Source organism: Panthera tigris, chromosome B2, assembly GCF_018350195.1.
Source record: "Panthera tigris isolate Pti1 chromosome B2, P.tigris_Pti1_mat1.1, whole genome shotgun sequence".
Classification (NCBI taxonomy): Eukaryota; Metazoa; Chordata; class Mammalia; order Carnivora; family Felidae; genus Panthera; species Panthera tigris.
Window position 1 is genome coordinate 64973462 of NC_056664.1, and position 19623 is coordinate 64993084.

At 32.9% G+C, this 19623-nt stretch overlaps 1 protein-coding gene across 5 annotated transcripts in view; it reads left to right on the top strand.

Moving 5' to 3' along the window:
• LOC102950023 (regulating synaptic membrane exocytosis protein 1) overlaps positions 1-19623 on the top strand; it is a 221074-nt gene that overhangs the window by 56303 nt on the left and 145148 nt on the right. For 2 of the 5 annotated variants that reach the window (XR_006217713.1, XM_042986656.1), the window contains exons 7-15: positions 1594-1706; positions 3583-3713; positions 4267-4438; positions 4565-4718; positions 10882-11038; positions 12027-12152; positions 13707-13769; positions 17377-17454; positions 18348-18437. Coding sequence is in view for 4 of the 5 variants with exons in the window: in XM_042986656.1 (XP_042842590.1) it covers positions 1594-1706; positions 3583-3713; positions 4267-4438; positions 4565-4718; positions 10882-11038; positions 12027-12152; positions 13707-13769; positions 17377-17454; positions 18348-18437 (1084 nt within the window). In the remaining variant the exon portion in view is untranslated. The remainder of the gene's footprint in view (positions 1-1593; positions 1707-3582; positions 3714-4266; positions 4439-4564; positions 4719-10881; positions 11039-12026; positions 12153-13706; positions 13770-17376; positions 17455-18347; positions 18438-19623) is intronic. The other 3 variants (XM_042986651.1, XM_042986652.1, XM_042986649.1) reach the window with 2 other exon arrangements.

The following is a 19623-nucleotide window of genomic DNA, read 5'->3' on the forward strand; positions in this document are numbered from 1 at the left end:
CTAGTGAAGGAAATATACACGCTAACAGATATTTTAAAAACAGCGTAACAGTGTCAGGTATGATTGTGGAAGTAAGTAGGTGGAGTAGAGGTAAAGTTCAATGGATATAAGGGAGTCAAGGGACAGTGAGGCTAAAGGGTTGAATTATCTACATAGCCTTTAGAGACACTCCACGTGATAGAAGATGACAATGTGTGCAGTAAAGTCTAGACTGGTAATGAAGTTTTCAGTGAGAATGTAGAAGTGATAGATATTTACTTTGCAATGGATTGGTATTAAATTCAATACCTTGGGCTTGATGACCAAGTGTTATTATGGACCCCATCTTATGGAAATACAAAATACAAGGTGATTTAAGAGGAAAACAAGTGATCCAAGTGATCGTTGTTACAAGGAGGTAGAAAACATATGGGTGGGATAAACAAGGAGCTGAAGATTAGGTAGGTATATCAAATGCCTACCAACATGCATACCTGCTAGATGAACCCATATTTGGTTTTGAAGTTTCTGATAACTAATACACAGAAGGAAATGGGACCAATTACATAATTTATAGTGTCAATACTATTTAAAAATGAAACTGATATAATACTAAAAGCAGACTGATTATTAGAAGCAATACTGTTCTTGTACTAAGACCCAAGAAAAAAATTATCCTAAGGATCCTTGATAAAAGAAGTGTAATAACAAAGAATTTTATAGAACTCTTTCTTAAAGTCTTTGCAGGGCACAGAGTGATGCTACACGGCTTAATTTAGACTTAATTTGTGTGTATTTAGAAAAAAAATATGTGGATGACATACCCTCCGGCAATGCTCCATGAATGTTTTATCAGTAGAGCTAAGTTTTCAATGACTGTGGGTTTAAGGTTATACTTGCTGGGGTAATAGCATTCTATAGACATTCTATACTGTGGATCGTGTCAAGCTATACTTTAAGAGTGATCTGAGAAGAGAGACCTCTCATTTAAAAAAGAGGGGAGGAAAGCCTCACAGAGTAGCTAAGTGGACAGCCAGCCTCCTCTACACAAAGGTGAAGTGGGTTACTTGTGTTGAGTCACTGGAGACAGCATTCTCAGACATACAGAAGATACATTTCAAGATCAAAACTGAGATAGATGGTAAATTTTAAAAGTGGTGAATTCTAGGCTTAGATTTGGCTCATATATTATATGTGCATTCATTTTACTTTCAGCAAGGACAGTTCATAATAGATGATTCTTTGGCCAAGATAATTAAAATAACAGGTACCATCTTTCTTATCAGTAAAGCCTGAAGCCTTCACCCATATGTGAGGTTATGCAAGAATCTAAACTGTACAGATACCCTCCAGAAATGTAGAAAACCAATATAAATTGAATCAAATAAATATTTATTATATCATTATAAATACTTTTAAAATAGGCAATAAACCAAAGGAGACAGTATGATAATTTTCTGTGACTATCCAGTTGGAAGTATGTTCTACTGTTATTGATGGTATTGAATTATTGTTTTATACAAATAACAGATGCATTTAACATTTTATAAAAAATATTCCTACACATATGTTATAAATGTTACTACAAATTACTTATTTTTTTTCTCATTTTAGGTTCAAGTTCCTTTGAATCTCAGAAGATGGAAAGACCTTCCATTTCTGTTATTTCTCCAACAAGTCCTGGAGCTCTAAAAGATGCCCCACAAGTCTTGCCAGGACAACTTTCTGTATGTATTTTTTTGTACATGTTGGGGACCATTAAGATTTGTTCACTGTTCTGAGTCTGTCCTTAAAAATGCATGGCTTTCTTTGAAGCCTATGATATGTTTGTAGTCACCTAACACCATAATCTGTTTCAGCAATTTTGCATGTATTTATTAAGTTATTAGATTAGCCTTTATCCATATATTTATTTGGAAATGTTTATTGAGTGCCTACAGTATACCCCGCTATTATAAACATTCAATGATAAATGACAACATAAGTAAATAAAATATCCATTATATTTTGTGTGCAAGTTTCCAAGGTCAGTTGGTAAGATATAAGAAACTAAGAAAGTCATGTTCCACTTATTTAACCTTATGAGTCTGGAGTCTGAAAAAAAGTTTTTCAATATTCTTTTTACTTTCTTGAGACATTTAATGAAACACTTCATTTCTGATTATCACTCTGAAAAAGCTACAGTTTTTCTTACTGTTGCTTTCCATGTGACGTGAGGAAAGCTGGAGTAAGGGAGTGATGGCTAACCATTATGAAATGCCCCATCTGTGTAGATTATGGTAGAATACAGGACATTTATATTCATAACTGAAAGAAAACTTGCTTCAAACTATTCTGTAAATAGTGTACTTTTTCTCCTTTGGTAATGTGTGGATTTCTGTAGTCTGCTTTTGCTGTACTTCTCTTGTCGTTAATTAAACAAAGAAGATAACTATAAGCTTGATGTTATTTTTAAAACCATTCCTGGTTTTAACTTCTGTTTTTAGTAGATTGATATCTTTGAATAGTCCTTTCTGTTTATTTTATCTGCCCTGCCATCTCTGTGTGTGTGAATCTCTGAAGTACTCCACCTATATTTCAAGAGGGATGAAAATCCGTTTGGGTTTTTGAAAAACACATCTCTGGTATTATTTGAAAACAGAGATATGGATTCATATGGAATCAGGTTTGAATCCTTAATCTGCCCTGCACTATGAAAGACCAATCCTATGTTAAATTGGTTTATTTTCATATAGTGACTGTTAAATATGTTCCATATATATATTGTCATTAGACAACTTTCTCTCACAGTTCTTACTCAACTAAAAAACCAAAACTAACTTCTAAATTAAAAAAAAAAAACAATGTTAACACTGTTTACTGCCAGCATTTATAAATATATTGACTGCTAAAGTTCTGGTGTTTAGGAACTCAACAATAGTATTTCAGTGTACCATTCCCCCATTTTTCTTTATTCAAACTATTATGAAATCTTAGTAAAAATATCATTATTTGGCCTTCGCTTAGCTGAAGGTATGTAATGCACCTTCCTGCCTTCCTTGTTCTTTTCTCCTTCTCTCATGAACATTAACATTTAATAGGTGAATTATGAAAATTAAATGAAAAAAATAACAGGAAACAACAGTACCTGGTGTAAAGGGGGCCCACAGTAAATACGTTTCCTGAGCTCTTCCAGATTACTTGGGTAAATTGTTTATTCATCAAGCCTCATTTTATTTCAGTGACATATGGTGCTACAAAATGCATGTAGCCACAATAAGGTCATTAAGTCACTTATAATCACTGAACACTGGCACTTAGCGTTTAAAAACAAGGATAATTATTTCAATATCCCTTTCTTCCCTTTTTAATAAAATTATTGTCAGTTTTATTTTCATAACATGATCTAAGAGAGTATAACACTATAGGCTTGACAGTTGTAAGTCATGTCTAAAATACATAAAGAGAAAAGTCAAATTGTAAGTGGTTATGCTTTCAAATTCGTATTCTTTTCAAAAATAGTATTTATAATTATAATTTAAAAGTTCTTCAAAAATAGTATTTTTTGTAGAATTAGAATATCTTAGGGCTTGTGCAAATGATTCTTTTCTTTATCGATCTCAGGTAAAGCTGTGGTATGATAAAGTGGGACACCAGCTGATTGTAAATGTTCTGCAAGCAACAGATTTACCGACAAGAGTAGATGGTCGTCCCAGGAATCCCTATGTGAAAATGTATTTTCTTCCAGATAGAAGGTAGTGAATAATTTTGGAAAAAAATATGCAAAAATCTTACTAATATAAAAGGTAGACTGTTGTTTCCTGGGATATAGTTTTATTTATTTGGTAAAATTGATATACCAAAAATGGCACATAATTAATGTGAACATTTTGATGAGTTTGAACATACACATGCACCTGTGATATAGTTTTAAGGTATAATAAATCATTTTCTATGAGGGAATAAACTTTCCCCCTGAAAAAAATCCCTCAAGCCTTGTATTTTTAAAAACATAATTTACCAATTTAAAATTTTTTCATTACCTTGTTTATACATCTATTAGTCTTGGATAGCTATACATCATTTGGGAAGTACCTTTGTGCATATATGTCTATTATCATAACTACTGCTAACACTGTAGTTAAAATTAGAATAGTATTAAACTCTATGGTCTTTTTAGACTTTAATGTTAAAAGTTATGAATTAAAAATAGTTAAAATCCCAATAGTGGTATTACATGTCACTACAGTAGATGGCAGCATATACTTTATTTTGCTTTTTCATTTACAAAACATACTTATTTTTCAGTGATAAAAGCAAAAGGAGGACTAAAACAGTAAAGAAAGTACTAGAACCAAAATGGAATCAAACATTTGTCTATTCACATGTACATCGTAGAGATTTTAGAGAACGGATGTTAGAAATAACTGTGTGGGATCAACCAAGAGTACAAGAAGAAGAGAGTGAATTTCTTGGAGAGGTGATGTATATTGTAAAGATTCGAGCCAAATGCTTATTGAAGTTTTGTGATATGTATTAATTATGATAGCTTTTATATTATGTTTTGGTCAAGGTGCTTGATTTAATTTAAGAACTGCCCTTTCAGATCCTCATAGAATTGGAGACAGCACTTTTAGATGATGAGCCACATTGGTATAAACTTCAGACGCATGATGAATCTTCACTACCTCTGCCTCAGCCATCACCTTTCATGCCAAGGCGACACATTCATGGAGAAAGCTCTAGCAAAAAACTACAAAGTAGGTTAAAGTTATTTTTAGTTACCCAAATTAGAGATTAACATTCAAGATATTTTTTCAACATTCAAGATATTTTTTTCAAATGTTTATTAGACATCAAAATACTGGAAAATTATTTATACAAAAAGACTTGGCAAAACTATTTTCTACATTTCCCTAATGCAAGTATTATGTATAGTACTGTAGAGGGATTCCAGAGCTGAGAGTTTAAAAACTCTGAATTAATCATTCTTTGCCCAGTACTGATTGAATTGTTGATTGGTTAACTGATAAAGTAATTTTTGTTATTATTGATGAGTTGCTACATATAAGGTTCTTGATAACCTTATAGCTCCTGGGTATTTTTAACATTGTTATTCATAAGAAACATTTTTAAAAACACATTGTAAAGTATGTTTGTTGTTACTCATCTGGTGATTGGGAAGAACAGTATTCTTTTCTGCATGTATCCATTAAATTTTGATTTATGAGTAAATAATGAATCAACTGAAACTTAGAAGCTTCATTTTGGTAATCTAGAACCTGATTGTGTTCCTCATATATTTGAATTTTTCATGTTAGTGTCTCTCTGATCATTTTCTCAAAGCTAATGTTTAATGCAGAATAATGGCTAATTTTGAAGGATAAACATAAATGTTTTATAAAGAGCCATGGTGCCTTTTTTAATAATATGAGCTCAGTAGAGCTCCAGCCAAGAAAGTCTTTTAACTTTCCACCCAGCCACATCCACCCTGAACTGCAGAGGAGGGCACCTAATTGGGTAGAAAACAATGTATATACTTAAAGAATAATTTGAAAAGTCAAAATCTTACTGTATGAAATTCCGGTCCTTCTATGTCTTAAATGATTTAAAGAGGAAATACTGAGAAAATGTTATCCTTGGATCACAAACCCTTTTTTTTTTTTATATATATCAGCTCAGCATTTACTTTGTATTATTCTTGTTCAGAAGTATTTAGTAGTAACGTAAGTAGCTTTAAAAAACATTTTTTTTGACCCTGTCCTTTAACATTTCATAAACCAACAAGACACAGAGGTATCTGTTTGCCTTACTGTTGTGCAGGATCTCAGCGAATCAGTGATAGTGACATCTCAGATTATGAGGTTGATGATGGTATTGGAGTAGTTCCTCCAGGTGCGTGGGTGAAGAGCATGGCTCCGCTTCACTGTGCTTCTTATGCTTGTTTTCACTGTCAATTTCCAGACTTATTCGGGATACTGAACTGGAGATTTATGGCACAGAGAAATCAGTATTATATTATTCCATGGTGACTTGTGTTCCAAATTACTAAAAAAGTTTAAAATGTACTAGTAACTATTCATTAACATTCCCACTTAACTTAGGTTCTTTTCTAGAAGCATGGCTAGCTAGGTTGAAATCATTATTTCACAATGCTCTGAGCATAAGTAAAAATATGAATTTTATTTTGAAAAGATATGGTTCATTTTCTCAAATAAAAATTCCATTTTCCTATGTTTTATATTGTATGCCTACAATTTTCTGTCTTCTGTTTGTGAAAATAATGTAGCCTTCCATGGAATATACTGAGACAGGTGCATGGCAGGATTTAAATTGCATGCAGCATGGCTTAACTTTTAATGCTTTTGTGATGTGTTTACCACTTATTATACCTAGAATGTGTATGTGTGTATTAAAATAAGGAAATGCTTTAGAAAGATTCAGTGTTCATTTTAAGTCAACATTTTTTTATCGCTGTATAAGTTAGTAAAATTTTTGTGGCATTGTCTGGTTCAAATCTCTGTTTCTCATCTGACTCTTTTTTGTCAGAAAGTGAGAGAACCAAGTAGTAAAGGCTTATTTCCTTGGCACTAATTCTATGTTATTTCCTTGATTTACTAATACAAAATAAGGAAATACCAAATAAGTAAGTAAAGTGAAAATCTTCAGATGTATAAATAAGATTACTAAAGGCATTTCCTTAGGAAGATATTGACATATAACCCCTTAATTTATGTCATTTCTCAGATGGAGATGCACTGAATTTGAGGGCAATGATTTTGGTAAAGTCAGTAGACCAATTCCACACTAGTGACTAAATTCACAATTTGGAGAGAAACATACAACTTCTTTAAAAGTACAAGAAATTATGGAGAGTTCTCTAAAAGTAGCTTTCATTTGCTTCCTGTAATTCAGAGAAAATATAGTTTTTAATCACTGTATGACATTAGCAAATATTCTTAAAAACAATAAACTTGCTGCTGTGCCCATCTATACTCTTAGATAATACTCTTTGATACCAGACTGGAAGAGTTTTAAATAATAGTGGGTAAAATTTAATGTTTTATTTTCTGTTTTGTTGATTTATAAAAGTATCATAATATTTAGACACATTGTCCACAGAAACTTTAACACAACATTCAATAGAATATTGGTTTTTTATAAAATTGAAAGTGGAAAGGTGATTGCATATTAAATCTACTGACATATTTAAATAGGAATCAGATGATTCCTGTTAAGAAAGTCATCAAACCTTTCTAACAAGAATCTTGGCTATTAATCAGCCTTAATATTATTACCAGCTCATCTAAATAGAATTTACTTTTATGTGTGGTTCTCACATTTTATTCACCTAAAATTTCATATTTTTTATGATGAGGCAGGATAGCAAATGGATGAAAGTATAAACGGCCAATTGAATAAACACTAAATTACTGAAAGGGTAAGTTTCTTCTCGTTTCCCTGAGAGATCACACAGGTACCAAAATGGGAAGTTATGGGACCCACTACAGGTGGAATTAGTGCTTGAATACCACCAAAAAACACTGAGTTCTAAAAATATTTTTATTCCCTACTGAAATACCATATTATGATTTTTATGAATGTATATAACCTCTTTTATCATATAGGAGCAGTGCCTAAATTGTCATTTCAAGTCATATTCATTTTAATTTAGTATTTAAAAGGTAATTAGGCAGATTTTTAATAGAATATAACAAATAAATAACCAATAATATATTATGTTCCAGAGGTCTGATCATAAATTAAGAAGGGAGATAATGAAATTAATTTATATTTTCAGGTATAGTCTTCATTGGTCCAAAATGGACATGTGGTAGCTTCTAAAGATATATACAGGTGTGAAAAACACAATGTAGCAAGTAATATATAATATATTTTAAATAAAGAGGGAAGATGAGACATTGGTAAAATTAGGGCAAGCAGCTAAAATAAAGTGAAGGGATAAGCTAATAAGCATCTTGATAAATTCTCATATGCTTTTAGAAGTTGACTACAAATTTGTTACTACATTTCCTAGCATCCAATAGGAAGAGAAGTTTGTTTAGAAGTAGAGACTAGTTCTGCATATGTTCAGCATACTCTGAAGTTTCTGGTTCTGTGTTTCCCCAAGAAGTTCAACAGCTTTTTTTTTTTTTTTTTTGAGAGAGAGAGCGTGAGCATGAGTGAGTGAGGGGCAGAGAGGAAGAGAGAGAATCCCAAGTAGACTCCGTGCTGTCAGGGCAAAGCCTGACACAGGGATCGATCTCATGAACCTGACAGCATGACCTGAGCCAAAATCAAGAATAGGCCACTTAACTGACTGAGCCACCAGGTGCCCCCAAAACCTTTATTTATATAGATGCCCTACCACAGCTGAACCTTATATTTTCTTTTTAGAAAAATATGTTCGCCTTTCTAGAACCACAGAGTTCTGTGCTCTTATTTGATGTACTTACTACCTATCTCCACTTAGGGAATCTAAGGTTCTGAAATTGAGACATTCAGAGCTACTTTTTATTAACTGTATCATAATTTTGTGGTTATTCGAAATAAATGACTTTAGCTGCTTAAGAAGAATAAAAATAATCATATACAGAATTCCCTTATATGGGGCAAGACATATGGTGATCTCACTTTTTTCTTTTTTTTATGTTTATTTTTTGAAAGAGCATGAGACAGAGTGTGAGTGGGGGAGGGGCAGAGAGAGAGAGAGAGAAAGAGAGAGAGAGAGAGAGAGAAAGACAGAATCCAAAGCAGGCTCCAGGCTCTGAGCTGTCAGCAGAGAGCCCCATGTGGGGCTCGAACCCACAAGCTGTGAGATCATGACCTGATCCGAAGTCAGACACTTAACTGACTGAACCAGCCAGGAGCCCCATGGTAATCTCAATTTCTCTGAGCATTATTGCAAATACATAAAGTGAAAAACAAACAAACTTTGAGTCAACTAAAACATTGAAATGAGCATAAAATATCAGTGTCCTCCCAACTTTTTCTGAAGCTAGAATGTGTTCTCAATAATAAACATTCTACAGAGAAAACCAAATGACCTTGAAAAGCAAAAAACTGATTGAAGAGGGCATTTGTTAGGACGAGCACTGGGTGTTGTATGAAGCCAGTTTGACAATAAATTATATTAAAACAATAATAAAATAAATTAAAAGGTAAAAAAACAACTGTGAATACAAATTAGGATAAGTTAAAAAATCTTACTTTCTACGTAAATACAAAGAATCCAAGGGAAAAAAATCATTTATATCCTTCTCACAGCAAGATGTCTAATTCCCTGTTATTTCATAGTGATTAATTATATAAAATATGAAAGTTTTATTTATATAACATGAATATTCATTGAAATCTTGAAATGGTGCTTCCAATTCAATTTTAACCTTCCATAATTATTGTATAATAAAAAATGTTATCAAGTGATAACAAATGGTAGTTTGAAATGTTTATGTAATTTGGACCTTGGATTAATTATCTTTAAAAATAACCACGATGTTTTATAATGAGCTGTGAAACAAATTCACTACATGTAAATTTAGTTGGTTTCTTTCTAGACTTAATATTGCAGTTTATACAACTTAACAATGACAAAGAAACTTCCCTACACAAAACACAAAATAATAGCTTAATTGCTATGATTTTTGTTATAAAATTAAGTATATGAAATGATAAATTATATAATTTATGGTTATGTTATTCGGTCATTATACCGATGTTTTCAGAATGGCAGAGTGGTTGAGCTTCTTTGATCTCAATATTGTCAAATTTTACTTTACAAAATGTTGAAAGACCTTCCTTGTACTTTAAGCTTAGTTAAAAGATCGTACAATCAGAAAAAATAAATTGTTGGGGATTTTTAGTCTGCCTTTAATAATGGTGTTTCATGGCATATTTTAAAATAATATAGCAGTTATGAAGCAAATAAATGAAGAAAAGTTCAAGCTGTCCAATTAAATATAATGTTTTCATGTTTCATGTACATTTATATAGTTGTAAATATAATCATTTTCCTTTGGCCACAGAATTTTTTATTTTGCTTTCAATAATGGCAAACAATGACCCTTGCGAAAAAAAAATTTAAACTGTTACTGTGCATTTGAGATTGGATTGCTATTTTATCTTAACTAAGTCAGAAGATGATATAAACCTTTTTGCTTCAAGGGAGAATCAATTTTAGAATTTATTTCTAATTGCAGTTATGTTAACTATATTAATTATGTTACCGACGCATTTGTGGAATAGGTTCAGATGTCTGAAGTAGATTTGATGATTGTTTCTATAGGAGGGTTAATCTTCTCTGCATTATTGCCATAGTCATCTCCATCCATACACTATTTTCACTTGAAAATTGCAGTATTATGTGTGGTTTGCAAAATTCAGTCAGTATTTGTAATAGTGAAGATCTAGTACTTTTCTTTGTTAACTAAAATTTATATGATGATATTTTCATTTTCTTATTTGCAAAGCCATCTGAAATCCAGCCAAGATAGTTTATCCTGTGGAAGAAAAGTTCAAATAACTTTTAAAGAGACACCAAATTTCCAAGCATTGACTTATCTGTTAACTATAGTTCCCTGTCAAGTTCTTGATCTGGGTTGCTGAAAAATCACTAACTCATTCATTTTTTGAATTAAAATAGTATCCCAACTCATTATAATGTCTGAGGCATCAACTGTCATATTCATATTCAGTATCTCCATGGTACCTTTGAACAAATCTGTAGCCTGTTTTTATGCATGTATATGTTACATTCTATGTACGTATACTTAATAGTTTTGAAGAGAAAGGTTAATAATATTGATTGCATGGCATTTATTTTCGTAGGTCAGTGGCTGCTTTAGATGTAATCTGATATTTCCACATTAAAGTTTATGTTATAGAAGAATACTGACAGATTTTTTTTGTGTGTACTCTTGCCAGTAGGTTATAGGTCTAGTGCTAGAGAAAGTAAATCTACAACATTAACTGTGCCAGAACAGCAAAGAACAACTCATCACCGCTCACGTTCAGTATCTCCTCACCGCGGCGATGATCAGGGAAGGCCGCGTTCACGTTTACCAAATGTGCCATTACAGAGGTGGGTTTTAAGATGGGCTTAGTGTCTCTGAGAGTACTTTTTAATTTTAATATAATGTAAGCTGCCACAAGACTGTTACTGAAATGAAATAACAGCTTGGTCAGTCAGGTTCTTTTCTTCAGAATCATTTGTAGGCAAAATGTCTTTTTATTCATTACCCAACCTATCTTACATTCTGTTCTTGAATCTCAAGAAATTTTTTTTCCAGGGAGTCGAAAAAGTTTATGTCCCAAGCACAGTTTTTGAATAATTATCTTGTATTGTTTGCTAGTTTTCTCTCCTGTTAGGAAAAATTGTACCATAGTGAATAACCTGTAGAGAGAAATGGCAAAGAGGAAGAGGTTAAGAGGGAGAATGTATTTATTTTATTTTTTTTTTTTTTTAATTTTTTTTTTAACGTTTATTTATTTTTGAGACAGAGAGAGACAGAGCATGAACAGGGGAGGGGCAGAGAGAGAGGGAGACACAGAATCGGAAACAGGCTCCAGGCTCTGAGCTGTCAGCACAGAGCCCGACGCGGGGCTCGAACTCACGGACCGTGAGATCATGACCTGAGCTGAAGTCGGACGCTTAACTGACCAAGCCACCCAGGTGCCCCTAGGGAGAATGTATTTTTAAGAAATTTAGAATTGTCTCTTTGAAGCACTTTAAATGCTTAGAAAAGTATATAAAGCATAAATAATGTAGTGCCGTATTTTATCTTCTATTGAAACATACTTCTTAAATTTTAATTAAATATGCAGATGAAAATTGTGGTCCTTTTTTGACAGAGGTGAAAAGAGGGTTGAAGAAATGTAGCTCAGGCAGAGCACTCAGAGAATAAATACCGTTAGCTCATTGGTAAAATATGTATTTGGTTATGATGCCAACACTTTTTAAGCCATGCCAGTTATCTGCCAGTTACTGTCAAATCTTCCCCATTAGTCTGTCGGCCTGATTTGGGAAGATGATACACTTTGATGCATATGAATTTTTGTAATCATTTTAGGAGTTTAGATGAAATTCATCCAACAAGAAGGTCACGTTCTCCAACTAGACACCATGATGCCTCCCGAAGTCCAGTTGATCACAGATCCAGAGATGTGGATAGTCAGTATTTATCAGAACAAGACAGGTATTTGTTCAAATTATGATCTCAACATTATAACTTTTTGTTTGTTCTGTTTTAACTTATGGTAAATATCTTGGCATAGTACATTAGAAAGTAAAAGTATTTAATCACTCAAAATTTAACTCTCAAGGAACAACTCTTCAGGGTATCCCAATAGAAATGCAACTTTAAGAAGTATTTGGCTAACATTATATTGTCATAATGTGTGCATTTTTTACAGATCAAAATTTATGTTTAGCCAGGTTAAAATGTGTAGCTTGTTGTTCTGACTTCTATAAGGAAGCCTACCTAAGCAATTTTCAATGTTTTATATTTTGTGGAATGCAGTCTTTGGGATGTTATTTATGTAATTATAAAAATATGTTTTTTATGTTATTAAACAATTTTGGATACAGGTCATCTGAAAGTTAATGTTGCAGAGTTTCTGTGAGGACTTCAGTAATAATATTTTTATATACTTAATTTTCATAAATGTATTTCTATAAAAAACAAAATAATTGAGATGGATTTTTTCATGTGAACAAGTACTTCCTGGACACAGTTACTAAAAATCTACATTACGACTCTATTGTTCTACATGCCCATAGACTTTCTTCTCAAACTAACCACATAACTGTATAATATGCTAGACCACAAGCTCAGGATCTGAATTAAGGTTTTAGGATACCCACCTTGTTGAATATCCTCTTCTGGCTTTTTAAAGTAGAGAAACTTTCAGGAAGGAGTAGGGAAATGATACAGTGGTGCTTAATGATTGACTTTTTCCTGTGTAGTCAAGGACATAGAACTCAGTAGAGCTTCTTAACCATTTATTGTCATCCTACCATGGGAAGTGATGCCATGACCTTCAACAGTGTAGTCATATTGGGTACTGAGACAAGAACTACTCTGAGGAATAGGATTCCACACTGCTCAGCCTGAGTTGAGTTGAGTGAGGGTCACTTTGTCAACATTCATTGGGGCCACTATGATGTTAGGTGAGGTTGGAAAAAAGGACTTCTTGACCAAGGCGTTTAATAAGGTGAGACTAATTTGAGTGTAGAAAAAGTACAATCTTAAAATAAAACAATTCTAATTGAGTATATTCATGATTGGTTAAAAAAAAAAAACTAATCTGTGATATTGTGTTTTTAGTGGCTGTAGAAACCAAGAGGACTATCATGCTTAGGGTTCCAATTAGCATGAGAAAGGCCAGGTGTATAGGCCTTTCAAAGGTCTTTAAAATATCCAAGTATCTGGAATTGGAAATAGATTTCTATGTCTTATTTGGGGAGGGTTTAGTTTAGTTTTGTTGTAGTATTTTGTAAAGTCACTTGGAGATATAATAGCAAATCAGCAACAGCTAGGACTTTGACCATAATGTTTGTACTTTATTGTTTAAATTTTTTAAAATACTGTCATGTTTCTTTTTGTTTAACCTCTCAAGCAAATATGCTAGTGCAGACAATCTGGTTTCTTCCCTTTTCATGTTTTCATCGGCATACCATTGGCATAACCCATGTCATTTAATGCCTCATGATTTATCTGTTCCATTCACCACCCATCCTGTCTGTGCAGTGAGCTTCTTATGCTGCCCAGAGCAAAACGAGGACGAAGTGCAGAATGCCTCCATACTACCAGGTAAATACAGGGATTTGGTAATGGTAACTGTGTGTGATGACTCTCTTTCCATTCTACTATTCTTTCTTCTCTCCCTTAATGGTATGATGACAAATATGTTAAATTAATTCAAAATTTGTTTTGTTTTATTGGAGGTTGTGGAAAGGTTCCAAATATATTTCAATTCTAATCCAGGCAGACTGCTTTCCTGTTTGTATATTCAGGATCCAGAGACTGATTCATGAGCCTCTTTGGAACTGTTTTACACATTCCTAAAACTGAGGAGCCAATTTTGCAATTACAATTCTAAATGCTCACCAGGGAGCAGCCCCCCCACCCCAACCTCCCCAACAACACACACACACCTGTCTAGTCACAAGAGGTCTTATCTGTGCATGGCAGTGTTATTGTTTTCGTGATTATAAGTTTGTTCTAGCCTTTTTAAAATTTCCTTTTGGAATCTAGTATGGTTGATATTCTGTTTGCTTTTGTTTATTTTTCTTTAAATGTTTCTTTATTTTGGAGAAAGAGAGGGGGAGAGAGAGAGAGAGACAGCACGTGCGTGAGCATAAGTAGGGGAAGGGCAGAGAGAGAGGGGAAGATACAGAATCTGAAGTAGGCTGCAGGCTCTGAGCTGTCAGCACAGAGCCTGACGGCCCGAACTCACTAACCAAACCGTGAGATCATGACCTGGGCCGAAGTTGGATGCTTAACCGACTGAGCCACCCAGGTGCCCCAGATATTGTTTGCTTTTAATAAAATCTTCAGCAGTCACTTTTTGCCGACTGAACATCAGCTTCCTTCTTGATAAAGAATGAGAATCTTTGACCTTTGACTTCTAAACCTTCCCTCCCTCCATCCCCCCCACCACCAGTCCAGAAGGGTTACAATACAGACTTCCTCCTAAAAGCATGTAACAAACAATATGATGCTTCTTTAAAGATGAGAAGAAAAGGGGATGGAATATTCTCCTGTAAACTGGAGCTAAGAACCTGATACTTTATTGTCATCTCATTACATCTTAGATTTCACATCCAGAATAAATAAGTTAATGCATAAAATCTCTTACAGATTATTCATAGAATGCAGTCTGTAAATATTTATTGTCAATTTGGAGTTAATAGAAAGTAAGGAAATAGAAAGTCAGTGAAACAAACCAACACACAGACTCTTTCATATATTTGGCCAACAGAAAGACAGTAGCAAGGCGAAGGAAAGAGCTAGACCTGGAGCACCTGCATGCAATACTTAGTCAAATGCAGGATTTATTTTGTCTAGATGGAACATATGGTTCTGCTCAGTATTGCAAACATGATCATGCTAATAAGAATTATTTCAACTTTATATATATATAAAATTAGCCTACTCATAACTACTTTCATGTTTGCTTGTAGCACCATGGGGGAAAAAAATGAGGAAATAGTAGTTATGATTGTGAACTAGGGAAAAAATATAAAATGAGAAATGTTGTAAATATTTTCTCAAATTCTTTATAATGCTCAACCGCCCAGGCTTACTATTACTTGTTCTTTCTGACAAATAGTTTGTTATAGGAACAATGTTTTCTTTTTTTCTCATAGCTCTGTTGATTTGACTATAACTGTAAAAACAATAAAACAAAAACAAAACAAAATAAATTTAGACCAATAGTCTAAACAGAACAGCTAAATATATTTTTTTTCTTTCCCATGTTATCTACTTCTAAAGGTGAAATACGAGGATATAAAAAGTATGATATACTGGTAATTTCATTATTTTGTACAATCTTCAAAATACATAATGTCATATTTACTTTGGAATTTGAAGGATAAAATTTAAGAATTTGCTACTTTCTAGCAAACAATGAAAATAAAGTTCATTGGCCACCAAGCATAGTATTGTCATTAATATACTTTATCTCAATTCCCTGGCAGTAATTATATTATATGAATGTTATTATCCTAATTTTACAGATGAGGAAAGATCCTGAGAAAGTTTAATTTTATAAGTAACAGAGCAAGGATTCAAAATCAGGTCTATTGACATTTTCCACCAAACTTGGAAAATCTAGTTTTTCCAAAATTAGATTCTGAGGAGTTGGTGCTGTGCCAATAAAAGAGTTTGTGAGTCAAACAGATTTTGGAAACATTGCAAATTACAGTCCCTCCCTACTGATTTAATATGCACAGTATGTTAAAGTCATATACTAAAGAAATTTGTCTCATGTTGTTTAATTCATTTTCTGCCTATTTATTTTTATAATTAATACATAATATCCAGTTATTATGTTTATAACTTATAATTATTATAATTTAATATTTATAATAATAAGTATTTATTTACTTATTTAACCATTAAACCATTTTTTCATAAAAACACAACCCAAGAAAGTAATGTTGTACAGAAAATTCAATAGCTGTCCATCATTAAGTGGTAAAGCCAAGGTGGGAATTTAGAACTTCATACTATAAATAAATATTATGCTATTTTCCATTCTGTTTCACATTCTTTGCTAATCCTTGTTAGAGTGTTCCTGAATAATCACTTTTGAACCAATTGCTTTAAAAAGTAATATAGCAACTGGTATTAGAGATATTTTGCGAAGGTTAAGAGTTGAAAATAAGACTATTGTCTGTGAAGCAGGCAAAATCCTTAGTTTCAGTAAAATTTGTCCTCAATTAGTATTCAAATATGGTACTCTAATATATTTTTAAACTGAAGCTTTAAGAGATTTCCTTTCATTTGGCCATTAGTATAAATATGAGTAAACCAGTGGGGTGTTTAAATGTTTAGTATGTCCTTAGCAAATGTTTATTCCCTTCCCTATTTATTGTATTTTAATGTAGGCCAAAATAGACAAGGGACTTTCATAACAGCAATTAAACTTGTAGAAACATTATTAAATCATCAAAAAATTAATTGACTGGACCTAGTTTGCGCTTGGTGTAGTACAGACCATCCAGAATCCCTCATAGTTCTTAAAAGAACTCAGATAAACTTGGGCTTTTTTCTGCCATTTTCTGCGAAATCAAAATCCATATTCCCATTTGCATCTATTGCCCATCCCATTTAATTTCCAGTAATAAATTTTACCTGTGGTTGGATTTGAATTCAGAAGCCGATAAATGGGAAGGATTTCCTCCATTGCAGCCACTTGATGTGTTGGTGGTGCCTTCTCTTACTGCAGTCTGATGCAGTGATCAGCTTTCTCCCTGCCATGCTGGTCAGCGTAATTACTAGAATGTTAACTCTCTCAGTCATATTTTAATTCCCAAATTACATAAATTATTTGGCTAGTACGTTTAGGTATGAGTTGTTTACTTCCATAGAAGCAGGCATAAAATTAAATCAAGGATTAAAGAGTACATTTAAATATTGATTAACTCATAGAAGTTTGTTAGCAGATATTTTTCAAATTAAGGCAATTATAATTTTGAGTCTTTCTCTTAATTATGAAAACAATGTCTATGATTCCATATTTTAATGATTCTTCTACCTTCAAATAATTATTGTGGTTATTCTGGGGGGAAAAAAAAAAGATGCGTCTTTGATTTTAGCTTTATAGGCCTCCTATTTTTTGTGTGTCTTAGTAAAATTTGCTTCCTGTATATTTTTCTGTTTTCTGCGTGTTTGTGTGGCCACGTTCCAGATACTTTGTTAGGCACTATAAAACATTACCGCCTAAGATGCCTTTATTAGAGAACGGTTCTCACTGGAATATTTACAGGTAAGAGTCATGACAGTGAGTCCCAGTTGTAAACTAATCCTGAATCCCTTGCCTACTAAAAATAACAAATTTAAATTCTAATAAAGCACTACCATTTCTTCTTGAGAGTAATTATATGCAGAGAAACATTAAATGATATCTAAAAATAACTTTAATTAATTATAAAACTTATTCTAGATTATCTCTCTAAATGAAATCTAATTACTCAAATATCAGAATTCTAGTTGTCTTGTCATTTATGTTATTTTGTTTGTTGATTTTAATTACGATAATTAATTTTATATTATTTTATTTTTGGATAATTTTGATTTGTGAAGCTCAATTCTGCCTGCACATACCAAAACCAAGTCAGTGACTAGACAGGACTTTCCCCTTCATCATGAATGCTTTAACACAAGAGTATTGAGATTTACTGATGAAATATTGGTTAGGTAAGAACATTTGGAAGTCATGCCTTCCACTTCCCTTGTCTAGTGTTGTGACCCAAAATAGTTGAGTTGTAAATTTTTTCTTCTCTGATGTCCTTCATTTTGTTTTGGTGTGGCATCTGTTCTTGGTAATGAAGTTTTAGGCATTTTGTTTTAGTGCTTTTTGTATCCCAGTTTTTTCATAAGAAGGTGTGATCTTAGTCTCATTTTTTTTTCAGTCTGAGACCCTTTTAAAAAAATTATGCAACCCAAATCAAGCATAATCTTTGTTTAGTTTCATTTTCTAAACAAAATTTTGCACTGCCATCCTGTCAGCTCTCTCACACCCTTATGAACTGAATCACAGTGATTCTACATTTTATGTAAAGGGGACATTATTTTATGCTTTACTCTCTAACATGGTCTTCCTTTCTTTGTTTTCTTTGTCTTTCTCTTCTACCACTGGATGCAATGCACTGGCACTAGTGAACTGCAGCCCTCCCTTGACAGGGCTAGGAGTGCTAGTACCAACTGCTTGAGACCAGATACTAGTTTGCATTCACCAGAACGAGAAAGGTATAAAATAAAGACTTTCTTAATTCCCTGTCATTTGTACTAGTGGTTTTTTTTAATCACTTTGTTTTGTTTCATGTGAGTCTCACAGGTTTATTCATTCATGTTCACTTTGCTGTCTCCATTCCCCCCTCCCCTTATGATACACGTCTACCTAGAGATATGTGTATGTGGGTCAGCCCGAGGGCACACATACACATATTTCCATGAATGTTGTTGCAAATGGTGTGATGTAATTTGTAACTGCTTCTGGCTGCTGCTTTTTCCCTTCTGTTCCTGTTCAGTGGTTTTATTTACACACTACTCAGGGAGCCTTCAGTATGCTGATAATGTGATAAGGTTCAGTGAGTTATCCGAAGGGGAGGATCACTTTCCTATTAGTTCTGATGATAAATAGTATTTGTAGGTTTCAGCAGTTCCCAAACTTAAAGTAAGAATTTCATTTAGGTAGAAAACTTCCCATGTGAATTTATATTCGCTGTTTAGTCAACCTACTCTTTGATATAGATCACATTTTGCAGTAAGTTACATTTTGACAACAAAAAATGTTATGTCTATCTTAGATCTTATGATGCCTTACAAAATAAATGCACATTATACATACACGCACAGTTTTGCTTAACACTTTTAATTGATTAATAAATAATTCTGATTTTAGTTCGAATGTATTCAATGTTTTTGTATTACAATGTCTCCTAATTTTGAGCAGCTAATTTTTCCATTGTAGTGGAACTTTCTATCTCAGTAAACTTGGTTATCATTGATAGTCTTGGATGTAATTGTTTTTTCTTTTCAATTAGAAGTCAGTCACTGGAGATTTGTTTACTCCCTCTTTACAAACCCTGAAGAAAAAATGTTTAGTGATGCTAATGTGTAACCCACTTCTCTTCTTTAGAGGCTGCTTAAAGCTTTTCTTTAGCAATCTTTCTAGACTAAATCTGTTTATTTGTTTATGAGCTGTTTATTTCTGGACTTGAATAATCGGTACAGATATACACACCCTTTTTTTACTGTTGTCATAACATTCTACTGAGAAGTTTCCTTTTTGTTTTTAATTCTTTTGTATTTTTCTATTTTGTAATAGAAAACAGTAGAATCTAACTTATGTATGTTGTATATTTTTTATATTTGTAGTAGAAATTTTAGTTGAAATGGCTATAGGCTCTTCTAAAATCACAGCTGAAATTGT